We start from the raw sequence: 14,123 nt of genomic DNA, 5'->3' as shown, positions 1-14,123 counted from the left end.
TATGTAAATAGATATACCATTCAAGTGCACGGGGAAAGTCGAGGTGGTATACACTATGCTTACTTCTGGCTGGGTACGTAGAAAGCGAGGCGGGCGTAGCCGCGCGGGCGTCCGCGAGAAAGCGAAATTTTTAGTCGATGCACTCGCTCCGGACGCGTGTAATACGTTGTACGTCCATTGTTGTCGTCGTCGCCGCCGCTGCAACCGCCGTAGTCGCGTGCACGGAAGACCTGCCGCCGCCGTCATCTCGTCTCATACCTGAAAAGAAAGTGGTAAACCGGTGGGGGGAAGCAATAGTGGGTGACCCGTTGACCCGCTGCTGGTATAGTATCGTTTAGCGACCGCCGCCGCCGCAGACAGAACGGGATCGACTGCGTGTTGGACGTGTATTTTTTTTATCGTTGTTTTTGTTGTTGTTATTGTTGTATTCATCATAATCATCACCGTATCGCCGTCGTGTGCATAATCACATAATACTATCAAACGTCGTACAAGTCGTGATGGAACACCGTCGTCCAGCTAATAACATGTGGTGGTGCGCTTTGGCCGCGATGGCGTGCACTGTCGCAGCGTGTTCGGGCGCCAGCGTGCCGCCGACGTCAACCGTTACGGGTGAGTGAGCGCGAGATGAAAACAAAATGTCGTCGTTTATACGACGTGACTTTGTGCAGGGCGAGAGAGAAAGAAAGAGAGAGAAAAAAATCGCACCACGAATGATAATACATAATATTTAACATCTGTCGTTTTCGGTGGTTTTTGTTTTCGTTTTTTTTTTTGGGCTGCCCATCGCAGACCTGCTGTGGACCGGACTGGAAGGCGTCGTCCAGCAGAGGAGTGGGCTCAAATCCGAGGCGAAACAAGTGCCGGAAAAACGGTGCGAGTGCCAAAGTCCGGAGCTCAAGTCGTGCGTGTGCTGCCTGAGAATGAGTCTGCCGTTCCTGGACTTGACCACATCTCCGGGTGAGTACCGTTGCAGTTTGTGCCTATACGTCATCGTTATTATAATTTTACGTTCGCTGTGACATGGCAATATTAAATATAGTGCACAACACGATATTACGCACCGTACTTAATATTATGAATGCACTTTATACGCATAATAAACGACATTTTATCATCGATGAAGTCTTGCTCGCAGCACCAGTTTTACGTTTTATCATTATTATTTTTTTGATGATCACGGTCGTTGTGTGCATTTCTTTTTTTCTTTGTACAGGATGTGTCAAGTTCAAGTACGTGCCAGACATCGAGTCGATAGCCGTGAACGTGACTTACGGTAGAGGCAACGTCCAGAACGGTGTCATCAAGGGTAAGCCAATAATTAATATGTCCATCTGCTGTAACATTATCATTGATAAAAATATTATATTATCATAAAGTCAGCGATATGACGATATGTGCCTACAATCGAAACACGTCCACCAGGTTTCGTAGTATTATAAATAGGTACCTAAAACCTAACTACATATTATAACCTTCTAATCGGTAGCATAATCGCCATGACCAGTCCTACACAAAATCGCATACAATAATAGTTATTTTCATCGTTTGATTTTCTGAACACACATCGTGCGTTGGATTTGTTAATAATCCGACGAGCGATAAAAAACGACTGTTGTACGACAATGTTATGCATGTTGTGCGTTTTCCTTGGCGTGACCATAACGTATAGTCACTTTTACCGTGTAGGCTGCACGTCAGGAATCATACGTAGGAGGTACGCACCGTTTACCATCACAGGATAGATGTAGGCTACGATATTATAAGTTCTATACTGCAATCCTTAACGCTGTCGTGACATTGACAATGGCACGTGAAATCGAAATCGACTAGACGGTCGCGATCGTGTTTAAACAATAAGAACATAATGACGAAATTATTATTTAAATTACTTTTTACTCTAACGGTAAATAAACATGAGTCACATTATTTTTTCATGTGTATTATATAAGAAACTTAATAGTTACCTGTGGGTTGGTAGCAGAATTCATAGATACATGACGTGACATATAAACAATATCAAAAACTCGTTAGTCCTTATAGATTATTAATCTTACCTGCGATTATAATATTAAGATATATAATATAACATTCATTACTTATAATATATAATACTAAATCTAGTGCACAATTATTTACAATTTATTGAGATGTGTTTATTTTTTTTATTTGAAGAGTTGAAAATATTCATACGCCTAATTTAAAAAGTTCATTCAAAATAATTTCTAGAAAGTAACCCTTAATACAACGTTTCCCAAAGTGTGTTCCGCGGGACTATCTCAAGGGTTCCGTCAGATGTATGTGATGTCTGAAATTTTTTGTAGTACTGGTTTTTTTTTCAAATGGGGTTAAGTTGGAAGTAAAGACATTAGGGTTCCGCAAAACACAAACTATTTCCTAAGGGTTCCGTGATCCTAAAAGTTTGGGAACCACTGCCTTAATAAATACACTAGATAGTAGTATAAGCACGAATCGCCTATATTTAAAGTTAGACCCCTTGGTTTATTATATCTTCGAAAAGAAAAAAATATCTTTAAGGCTTGAATCTACTAAAAATAACAAAAAATCGTTATTATGACCAAAATAAAAATTAAAGTGTTCGATGACCAGTGAATATGAAGTACATCAAATTTTATTGTTTAATTTATGGTGATATAATGTTCAATGAAAATGTATGTAAAATGATATTGTTACATAAATTAATGTTTTACATAGTTCATGAATTATTATAAATAAATGAAAAAGCATATTGTTGTACACTATTGTATTATAAAATAAATTATGCACCCGTTGTTTGTAAAAGTCTACATTTAAATCATTATATTTTATTTAAAGTTTCTAAAATATTATTACCAATATCCTTTTCATATACAGAATAAAAAATAGGATGAGCTATTTACGTATAAAATTATGTTATTTTAAACACATTTATAGAAAAAAAAACATTTGGACAAAGTTATTAAAATGTATTTTTTTAATTTATAAAAGAAAATGCTATATTCTATAAATAATTAGATTAAAAGTTCACATATGCGTTAAGTAAGAGTGAAGATGGGAAAAACAATAATTTATGTTCTTAGTAATATTAACATCTGCAACTAAATATGTTTTTTTTTTTTTAATTTGCCTTTTATTAAAAATATGTTTTTATAATATTTTATAATAATGAAGATAAACTAAAATGTATTTACTTTTATACAAACTTGCAAACCATTGCATAATACAGTTAATTATTATATATTATTATTATAATTTATTGATGGTTTACACATTTGTATTGTTATACATTTATATTCATATTTACTCAATTTTTTTAGTAGATATTTAGTTGATATAAATCTTAAATTTTATTGACAGTTAGTATATTATAATATGTTATAAGTTATAGGTGAAAATCAATCGGCATTCTTACACATCTAAATCGATTTACAAAAAACAAATTTTTTTACAAATTAGTAATTACGTTCCTAAATATTAAAAGCTGTACTATAAAATTTAATATTACACATATATAAATATATTATACTAGTTACATCGTGTACAGTACATCAATATATAAGTTTTTTTTCAAATCGATAGTAATTATATGATTTAGAATTTGGAATTTAGAAAATGTTACATGAAATAAAAGATTACCTATATTAATGTACCATGCAAATAGTTTTTAATAAGAAACTTATTGTACACACATTTTTTCCCCAGGTATAGTTAATTAATTGGATGACATTTTGTTATTTAAGTGTTTTAAAAATATGTCAATTTTCACAAAATAATATGCGGTTGGATTAGTTTTGCAACGATTTATAAGATACTCTATAATAAAATCAGGGAATAGCGGTAATTACTTTAGTAACGGTCCGTTATAATTTAGAAACAGTTTAGTATATTTGTATCTACATTTTTACACTTTTAAATGAAATTTGTATGCATTTATTTCGTAATTGGTGAATATAGATAGTATTGCTATTTAAATATCTAATAAACATTATAAAATTAATTCATAATTTAAAATACATATAACATGAAATAATATTACACTTATTATTTAATAAAAATAACTATAATTATAATAATTTTAACTAACTTAAACATATTTTAATTTCTCAAAAATTGGTATCATTAAATAAAAAAGCGGGTAAGTCGTGGATGTCGTTCTGCTGTACAGTAGGTTACTGTAATGGATGGGATTAAATTTGAATGCAATGATAGGTATCATTGTTTACGAAAAACGATTCTGAACGGAGATGATTTGTCAGTCTAGGATATATTATATTTAAATATTGTCATATATTCTATTTTGAAACAAATATTTTATTTTTCAATTGAGATGCATTTTGCGTAAGGCACGGTTAATTAATTAGTGTAGTTATCATAATTCATAATACCTTATATTATCATAGATATACGAATACCTGGTTTGAGGATAAATCGTTATCATTACGCGATTTCATAAAAATTTAAAACTCAAACGCTCAAAAAATGTTTCCTATAATGACACTTCAAATTTTCTCTATAGCTATTTGAAGCAAAACTTATGAAAAACTTGGTGTTAAATTGTATAACCTTAGATATAAATACAAACAATATTATGAATTTTGAACTACAAAATAATTTGCAAATATTCATGGTTTTGACGAATTTTTGTCAATATTTGAAATTCAAATGCTAATAAAAATTTAATTTGAATTTCCGATGGACATTTTTTTTGTGATAAAGATTGAAAAACTTGTAAGGAGCCTTGTATTAAATTTTCAAATCTTAGGTATAAAAAGAAAATTTTTTATGAATTTATAGAATAAAATAATTTACGAATTTTCGTGATTTTTACGTATATTGTCAAAATTAAAATTTGAATGCATGTAAAAAAAAAGTGTAGCTATATATTTCTTTTATTTTTCAACTGATATTGCAAAAGTATATTATGAGCCTTGCATTAAATTCTTAAATCTTAGAATTAAAAAGAAAAACTTTTATGAATTTCGATCTAACATAATTTGAACATTGCCGTAATTTTTATGTATTTGGTCAAAATTTGAACTGTAAAATCTTATAAAAAAAATTTGTGACAATATATTTCTTTTATTTTTCAACTGCAATTGTAAAAATATATTGTGAGCCTTGTATTAAATTCTCAAATCTTAGAATTAAAAAGAAAAACTTTTATGAATTTCGATCTAACATAATTTGAACATTGCCGTAATTTTTATGTATTTGGTCAAAATTTGAACTGTAAAATCTTATAAAAAAAATTTGTGACAATATATTTCTTTTATTTTTCAACTGCAATTGTAAAAATATATTGTGAGCCTTGTATTAAATTCTCAAATCTTAGAATTAAAAAGAAAAACTTTTATGAATTTCTATCTAAGATAATTTGAACATTGCCGTAATTTTTATGTATTTAGTCAAAATTTGAACTGTAAAATCTTATAAAAAAAATTTGTGACAATATATTTCTTTTATTTTTCAACTGCAATTGTAAAAATATATTGTGAGCCTTGTATTAAATTCTCAAATCTTAGAATTAAAAAGAAAAACTTTTATGAATTTCTATCTAAGATAATTTGAACATTGCCGTAATTTTTATGTATTTAGTCAAAATTTGAACTGTAAAATCTTATAAAAAAAATTTGTGACAATATATTTCTTTTATTTTTCAACTGCAATTGTAAAAATATATTGTGAGCCTTGTATTAAATTCTCAAATCTTAGAATTAAAAAGAAAAACTTTTATGAATTTCTATCTAAGATAATTTGAACATTGCCGTAATTTTTATGTATTTAGTCAAAATTTGAACTGTAAAATCTTATAAAAAAAATTTGTGACAATATATTTCTTTTATTTTTCAACTGCTATTGTAAAAATATGATAGGAGCCTTGTATTAAATTTTCAAATCTTAGATCAAAAAAGAAAATTTTTTATGAATTTCTATCTAAGATAATTTGAACATTGCCGTAATTTTTACGTATTAAGTCAATATTTGAACTTCAAATGCTAATAAAAAAAATTGTGCCTATGTATTTTTATAATTTTTTGATTACTATAAGAATAACTTATGAGGAACTTTGTATTCAATTTTCAAGTATTTTGATAGGGCCAAAAAAATTTTATCGACCCTTCCAAAAAAATTTTCAGAAATATTGAAAATTTCAGTTGTCTATAAATATCTCAAAAAAAGTCAAAATATTTTGAAAAATAAATCATGTAAATAAAATGCCAATCTTAATAACTGGTAAAATTTTCAAGTATCTAGGACTCATACTTTTTGAATAATAACAAATATTTAAAATCGTTTCAGGATAAATCGTTATCGTTACGCTATTTCGTAAAAATTTAAAATTCAAACGCAATTAAAATTTTTCCTATAATGACGCTTCGAGTTTTCTCTATAGCTACTTGAAGTAAAACTTATGGAAAACTTAGTGATGTATTCTTAATCTTTAGTTATAAACACAAAAAATTTTATGATTTTTCAGCTTCAAAATTACTTGCAAATTTTCACATTTTCGACAGATTTCGTAAAAATTTGAACTATAAACGCTTATAAAAAAAAATTGTGCCTATTTATTCTTATAATTTTTTAATCACTTTAAGAATAACTTATGAGGAACTTTGTATTAAATTTTCAAGTATTTTGATAGGGCCAAAAAAATTTTATCGACACTTCAAAAAAAAATTTTCAGACAAATTGAAAATTTCAGTCGTCTATAAATATCTCAAAAAAAGTCAAAATATTTTGAAAATTTAATCATGTAAATAAAATACCAATCCTAATAACTGGTAAAATTTTCAAGTATCTAGGACTTATACTTTTTGAATAATAATAAATATTTAAAATCGTTTCAGGATAAATCGTTATCGTTACGCTATTTCGTAAAAATTTAAAATTCAAACGCACTTAAAATTTTTTTTATAATGATACTTCGAGTTTTCTCTATAGCTACTTGAAGGAAAACTTATGGAGAACTTAGTGTTGTATTTTTAATCCTTAGTTATAAACGCAAAAAATTTTATGATTTTTCAACTTCAAAATTACTTGCAAATTTTCGCGTTTTCGACAGATTTCGTAAAATTTTGAACTATAAAAGCTTATTAAAAAAAATTGTGACTTACGATTTTTAATTTTTTTTAGCTACAATAAGAAAAACTCATAAGGAACCTTGTATTAAATTTTCAAGTTTTTTTGGTCGTCCAACATTTTTTTACCGACACTTCAAAAAAAAATTCTCAAAAAAAGTGTAAATTTCAGTGGTCTATAAATAACTCAAAAAAAGTCAAAAATTTTTGAAAATGAAACTGTATATAGAGAACACTAACATAAACATTTGGTGAAAATTTCAAGTATTTAAAGTGGTTATTTTTTGAATTACAACCATATAAAAAAATCGATTTGGTCGAAAACTGATTTTGCGTAAAAATTCCCGTTTTTCTGTCTTTTTTTTTTTGTTTTTCTCGATTTTTTTGAAAACTGTTGGAAAATGTTTACTTTTGACCTCTATAATGCACCAAGGATCTTCAATTTTACATCGGAAACCACCCCCAAAGTTTGAAATCGAAGCATTATTTCGACTAGTTATGCTGTACACAGACACAAAAAAAAAAAACAAAAAAAAAAAAAAAAAAACATCTTTGTAAAATCAATACATTCATCACTTCGTTCAGAATCTAAAATGGTAGGTTGGTGGGTAATTGCCCTTCAAATACATTATGTTCAGCAATAATATAACACAACAATTATTTCATCGCAATAACTTTATGTACTGTATTATTTTAAAGGAATTAAGGGTATTGAAAATATATATGTTATAACTTACAAATAATCTCCACGCCACTAATATACATTACATCCGTTAGGTCTTTGATAACGACTAAATTCACATTCCATGCTACCAAATAGTGGTCCATAATTTTAAAACCTATATCTCAGTTAGGTTAATAACGATATTAAGGTTTGATAACAAAACCAAAAAAATGTAACTATAATGACCATTTCCATCGATGTTAATAAACTACAATAAAAATATAAATTAAGTATCTATAATCATGATTTGTAAAAGTTAACAATACAATGTTATGAAAAATAAACCATTCAATAACGGCGCAACTATGGAGGATCCTCCCCCTAAATTTTTTTTCCAAATTCTATGTATACTATAGTTGTATACTATCATCATACATATAGTTATTACGAATAAAGTATATTTAAGGATAATAATCATTTATCATTTTCTTACAATGTGCATTAGGTATAAATATAAAAGGTATATAATTGAATTTGTAATGGATTTATAGATTTTACTCATAATCCAAATTAATAAACCACCTCCTCCCCTCCTCATCCTAAAGAAAAAAAATGTATTCAAGTTGCCATCTACCCATCAATAGTTAATAATAATGACTGACGAGTATTTGTTATTATTATTATTATTTAACCCACTCCCGAAGTAATCACATGTAATCACATCATTCCTGCAATGATGGTAATAGTATCACCATAAAATATCATTTTATATATATTATATACACTTAAGTATATCTATGCCTTGCAAATAAAACTGAAAATAATAAATAAAGAAGATATTAATTGATATTATATACGATTTAATATAGGTATGCGTAATCCATGATGGAACTAATGCTTATTATAGTTTACTAACTTAGATACATTTTAAACTCGTGTAACAAAGATTCAATTGATTTTCTTATTTAATAAAATATAATAATATAAGTAGGTACCTTTACTTTGTATATTATATCCATAAATAATTTTAAAATATCAACTACGTTCAAAGCAAACGAGTTACTAATTAAATTTTTAATTAAAAATAAAATCAACCAGCTGTATTTGTAGTTTGTACAATACTTAAACTGATTTTATCATTCAAAATTGTAATGCAAAATATTAAATCTTGAATTATTAAGATTAAGTGTTTTATTATAAATATATAAAACATTAAATGTTAATATATCAAAACAATTCAAGGGATTATTTTAATTTTATAATGATTAAATTATTGATGTATAATAAAGTCATAATCTTTGATACATGATATGCACAATAAATATTTTTTTATGTTATTATAAGACAGTTTACGATATGAAAAAAGTATTGCTATCTAAAGTATCTGAAGTATGTTTTCTCTAAGACTAATCAACCATGAAAATGAACATATTTCATGCCAACAATAGAAACGTAATTGACCGAAACCTTAGATATAGGTGCTTCTTGAAGAAATTGTTTCATTTAGTTTTTAATGCACGATCAACTTTCATTTTTGTTTAAGATTTTTGTATTTTTGTTTTTATATTTTACCATTTGTCATTAATTAATTAATTAATTGTATTAATAATGACGAAAATAATTTTTAAAAATCTCGTGTTATTTTCACGGCATTCCTCAATCATCATGTCACAAACTGATAAATACAATTTTCAAAGAAAATACATTTTTAAATATATTTTACATGTAATACAACTTTTTGACATTCGATTATTTTACCTACCAAATATCAATGAACCATGCACTAATTGACTATGTAGGTATACTTTCAGAGTGTTACATTTCGATTTGTATGTCACAGGAAATAACCCAGAACCCGTGTGCATGGACGTGCTGGTCGGATTCGGTCAACTGTGCGCTAGATTCGTGGGTAACTCGTCTACACCAAAAGACTTTGACGGTTGTCTAAAGTTAGAAGCTACCTTATTAAATGAAGTTCAAAACTCGATTCCCATGGGGTGCTTTAAAATGGACCAAAATCGATTAATCTTCAACTCTACGTAAGTATATGCCATTATAATACTTCAACACAAAAAATTATTTTTTTCTCAATTTATAAAATACGTGAAGGTGGATTAAATTTTTTTGGCCTCAGATACAATATCGATCAAATAAGTTTTGAGTTTAGAAATATAGGTATAAATGCATTAATTAACACGGGTGTTACAAGTTAGCTATAACTTATTATATAATATTTCTTTTGGTACAAGTCTAAATAAAAAATAGTTGGGATACATATACCTACATCTTATATTATTTCATAGTTTTTCAAATTAAGCCCAAATAATATTCCGCATAAGAACTTAAATAGGTACCTATTATCTACTAATATAATTATAACAAGTATTATAACTGTATAATTATGAATACTTTTGTGATGATTACATTTTGAATTATTTTACGTACAGATAGAATGAGTAATAACTATAAAAATATTTAAGTATAAAGAGAAAATGTATTATTAAAAAGTAAAATTTAATTAATATACCTAACATAACAATTTTTTCTTGTTATATGCAATTCCCTATCTATTATGTTAAGAACAATAAGTAAATGTATAAAAGGTAAAAATTAACAATTGAAACACTAATACAATAGGTATAAAGTATAAATAATGATATATATATTTTCAAATAATTAATTAACTGTTGTTCACAGTGGTACGTTTAATATAATAATATAATTTTTAATAACAATTTACAACTTTTTGTTAAATGTAACATACACTTTGACACATCGAATATTATGTCAGTGCTGAAGTTAAAAAAAATATTGATTCTATTAAAAAGTTAGACATAATGAATATACTAGAGTTAATTCTAGAATAATATAGCTGGGAATCGACGCAGCGATTTGTGACTAGTGACAAACTCTAGTGACGACAAACATAATATATCGATTTCATTTGCACTCGATCTGGGAGACTAGACATTTAATTCTGTCATATCATAGGCTCTCTGCTGGTATTTTTATTAAATGTGTCAAACGCTACGTGTCTACTGAACGTTGAAAGTGTACAGAAACGTGACTAGAAGCTGAGTAGTTATACGAGAAAAGGATGTGTTAATAGTGATGATACGAAACGTGCAGTTAAATAGGTACGTGATTAGTATCGATTCGATGTATCATATCAATATCACTTAAGAACAAAGTAGTAGTTTCTGGAACATAGCCACCGTGTAAATAGATGTACTTCTTTTCGGATAGGACGTTACTTTTCGAATTCTTAAACTACAATTGATCAAGTAAATGAAATTATAGAATATTTTTTTATCAATCATGATATTAAAACGGTCCTTAAAATGTAAGTACCTTCTTAAAATTCTGTTTATTTATTTCTACTAAAATTAATTTACACATCATAAAACAAGTAACCATAACTCAAATTTGATTGTTTCATGCTTGCTAGTTGTCAATGAATACTTATAATATTATTAGGTGCCAAATATATAGTAAGGCGTCTCACAATATTAATGTTTGTATACTCATACAATATACACAACTTGATAGCATATTATTTATTACTAATATAATGTTTTTTTAGTCAATTAATTATAAATTATTTATATAATGTGTATATGTTTATCCAATTTAATAAAAACAGAATGATAAGCTTTATCATAAAATTGCTATGTATGGGAACTTTTTTCTCTTGATTTAAGATTTTATGTCATTGAATTAAAATTGTAATAATATCAAAAGTTTTGATTAGTTCAAAACTGTTTGTATGATAATGTTTGTGTAATTATTTGGGCCGCTTAATGAAATATTTTCTTAAACATTTTTAAATCAATAATTAAACAATTTATTTTTATTTTTTGGTTAAATATCAATAATCTTCTGTACAGTTCATATTAAAAGAGCCCATTATATTCCTCACTGGTGCTATAAAAATTATGAAGTTTTTGAAAATGTACAAGGATTAATACTTTTCCAAATATTAAATTTCAAATCCACTAGTTAATATCCCCGATTCCCTTTAACGATTATAGTTGTCGTTTGGAACCCGAGATCGCAATGATCAGATTGAGTTTTATTATAATTAACATGTTAAGTAGCTTTAACGCGCTCATGAAATAATAATGTGTCATCACCAATAAACGCCTTACATTGATATTTCTTTACTTGAGCAGCGTATACTTGCAAGGTGTTCGCAAAATAATGTAAAAATCAACGTTGAGTTAGACATTTTCCATATTTTTACGTTTTTTCCCGTTTTGTTTGTATAATATAGAGTAGTTGATTTTCCGGAAGACCAGTCCAACAACAGTACGGAATCGGGAGAAGAAGAAGAGGGTGAAGAAGAGGGCGAGGAAGGTGTAGACCCCAGCGAAGAGGCGTTCATACAGGCGTTTGGACAGACGGCCGTGCAGGGTGTCACTTGGCTGGTCCAAGTCATGGGACTGAATTTGAACCAGTCAACAAATTCCGGAACCACCTCTACCTCAAATGCACCTACTGACCAACAACAACCCACGCCCGCGAACGTTTGATTTAAAAATATGATAGGAAACTGGCAAATTATTGTTAATCATTTTCCTATTTAAGGGGCCGAGCCTTACAACCTCGTCAACCCAACGCCCATGAACCTATATTTATTTGTTTTATTATTATTATTATTATTACTATGTAGTTGGTAGTTTTTGCGCGTCCCACATTATTGCTTTCAATCGTATAATAATGGTAGGTAATAATATATGCTCCCATGGGATTTTATTAGCATACCTAATAATATTATTCGAGTATATTGTGTATATTACAAATGCGGAAATATACAATATTACATTTCGCAACAACGGTTTCCTATAAGCGACTTTATTTTAATTTTACGTTTTTATATTAAATTATTTGTATACGGTATAAATATATTAACATGATGCTAATTTATTACAATATTAAATTATTATGTTTTACTAGAAATTATAATAATTCAATAAATAGAATTATAAGGTTATAAATAAACGATTAAAATATAATCAATAAACGTACACACGTGTTGTCTTTACTTCTATCTATATTTTTTTCACTGGGAGGTAGAAGGTTATAAAATGTTTAATAGATTATATATTATTCAGTATACACATTTATTCGTATTAAAATATAGTATTAACATGTTGCTCCGTGTACAAAATTTTGTTTATTAACAACAAAGTAAAATTTTCTTGAGGACAATGAATTAACATTGAATACTTCATCAGGTGTGACAGTTATATTTTTGTGTACCTACTGATGTTTGATAGCATACAAAGTTGATTATCAGTACTCATCTTAAATCTTGTATATATTAGTATTGCAATATCTGTTACCATCAAATCATCAACTTATAGTCACGGACTTCGTCTGTGCACATAGTTGATGAATTAAATACCTAATATACTGACTTTAATACCATCCATTTTCGTTAATAGTGTCCAATGTTCATTGTTCATAAGAATATATGATCATCAAAATATTGTTTTGAATAAAAAAAAAAATAATAACCTCCCGAGGAGAGGATATTACCCCCCCCCCCCCCATATCACCCATTGATACATCACTGCTATCAACTACCCCCCATCACTAACCACACACAATATGCATTGCATTAATGAATATTATACCTACGTCGTATACTAGCATTTCATAAAAGTAGATATGAGTTTATTCAGTGGTAACCTGGGCATACATTACTTGGTCGACTACATAAAAAAATCCACTCCACTAAGGCACAAATTGGAAAATATAGGGCTTTGAACATATTTTTTCAATACATTTAAAGAGGACTCAGTCGGCGATCGTTATCTCGTCGTAACTGTGCATTTCAATATATAATACAGACATACAGTTATATAGAATCATAATTTATTTGGGACATTTTGTAAGGTGTTCTCAGAGTACCTCAAGTGCAATACGTATATAAAATATGATTTAGTAGTATACATTTCTAGCTGACTGAATAATGTTTCAATATTATGTAATTCATAATTTTAAAAATGTATTAGAATAACATTAACAAATATTTATGTTATTTTTCTGTTAAGTAGGTAGCAAAAATTATCGATATTCTATCAGTTTTGACAGAAACAAAATTAATTTAAAAAATTAATATCTATATCATTATAGGTAAGTACCACATAATATATATAAACTTTACTAAACTGAAATATTATTTTCACTCTCCACTGAGACTCATATATTTATGAAAAATTTTCTTATTTGGTTAGATTTTGAATAGGTAGGTTAGGTTAGGTTACCTATAATCTATATATACAAATAACCCATATGTAATTTCTGTTGGGTAAACACGATTTAAAAATGTTGAACATAATATCATACATAAGATCCGTCCACATATCCCCACA

General features: G+C 28.0%; 1 protein-coding gene across 1 annotated transcript; it reads left to right on the top strand.

Moving 5' to 3' along the window:
- Positions 1-163: 163 nt before the first annotated feature.
- LOC107165173 (uncharacterized) lies at positions 164-12,770 on the top strand. The gene is made up of 5 exons (XM_015513288.2): positions 164-612; positions 793-960; positions 1,217-1,309; positions 9,584-9,782; positions 12,017-12,770. The coding sequence occupies exons 1-5, from the start codon at positions 501-503 to the stop codon at positions 12,273-12,275; spliced, it is 831 nt and encodes a 276-aa protein (XP_015368774.1). The 5' UTR covers positions 164-500; the 3' UTR covers positions 12,276-12,770.
- The last annotated feature ends 1,353 nt before the right edge of the window (positions 12,771-14,123 follow it).

Source organism: Diuraphis noxia, unplaced genomic scaffold, assembly GCF_037042655.1.
Source record: "Diuraphis noxia isolate RWA-SAM2 unplaced genomic scaffold, SU_Dnox_SAM2 contig0002, whole genome shotgun sequence".
NCBI lineage: Eukaryota > Metazoa > Arthropoda > Insecta > Hemiptera > Aphididae > Diuraphis > Diuraphis noxia.
This window is presented reverse-complemented; position numbering and strand designations above follow the sequence as displayed.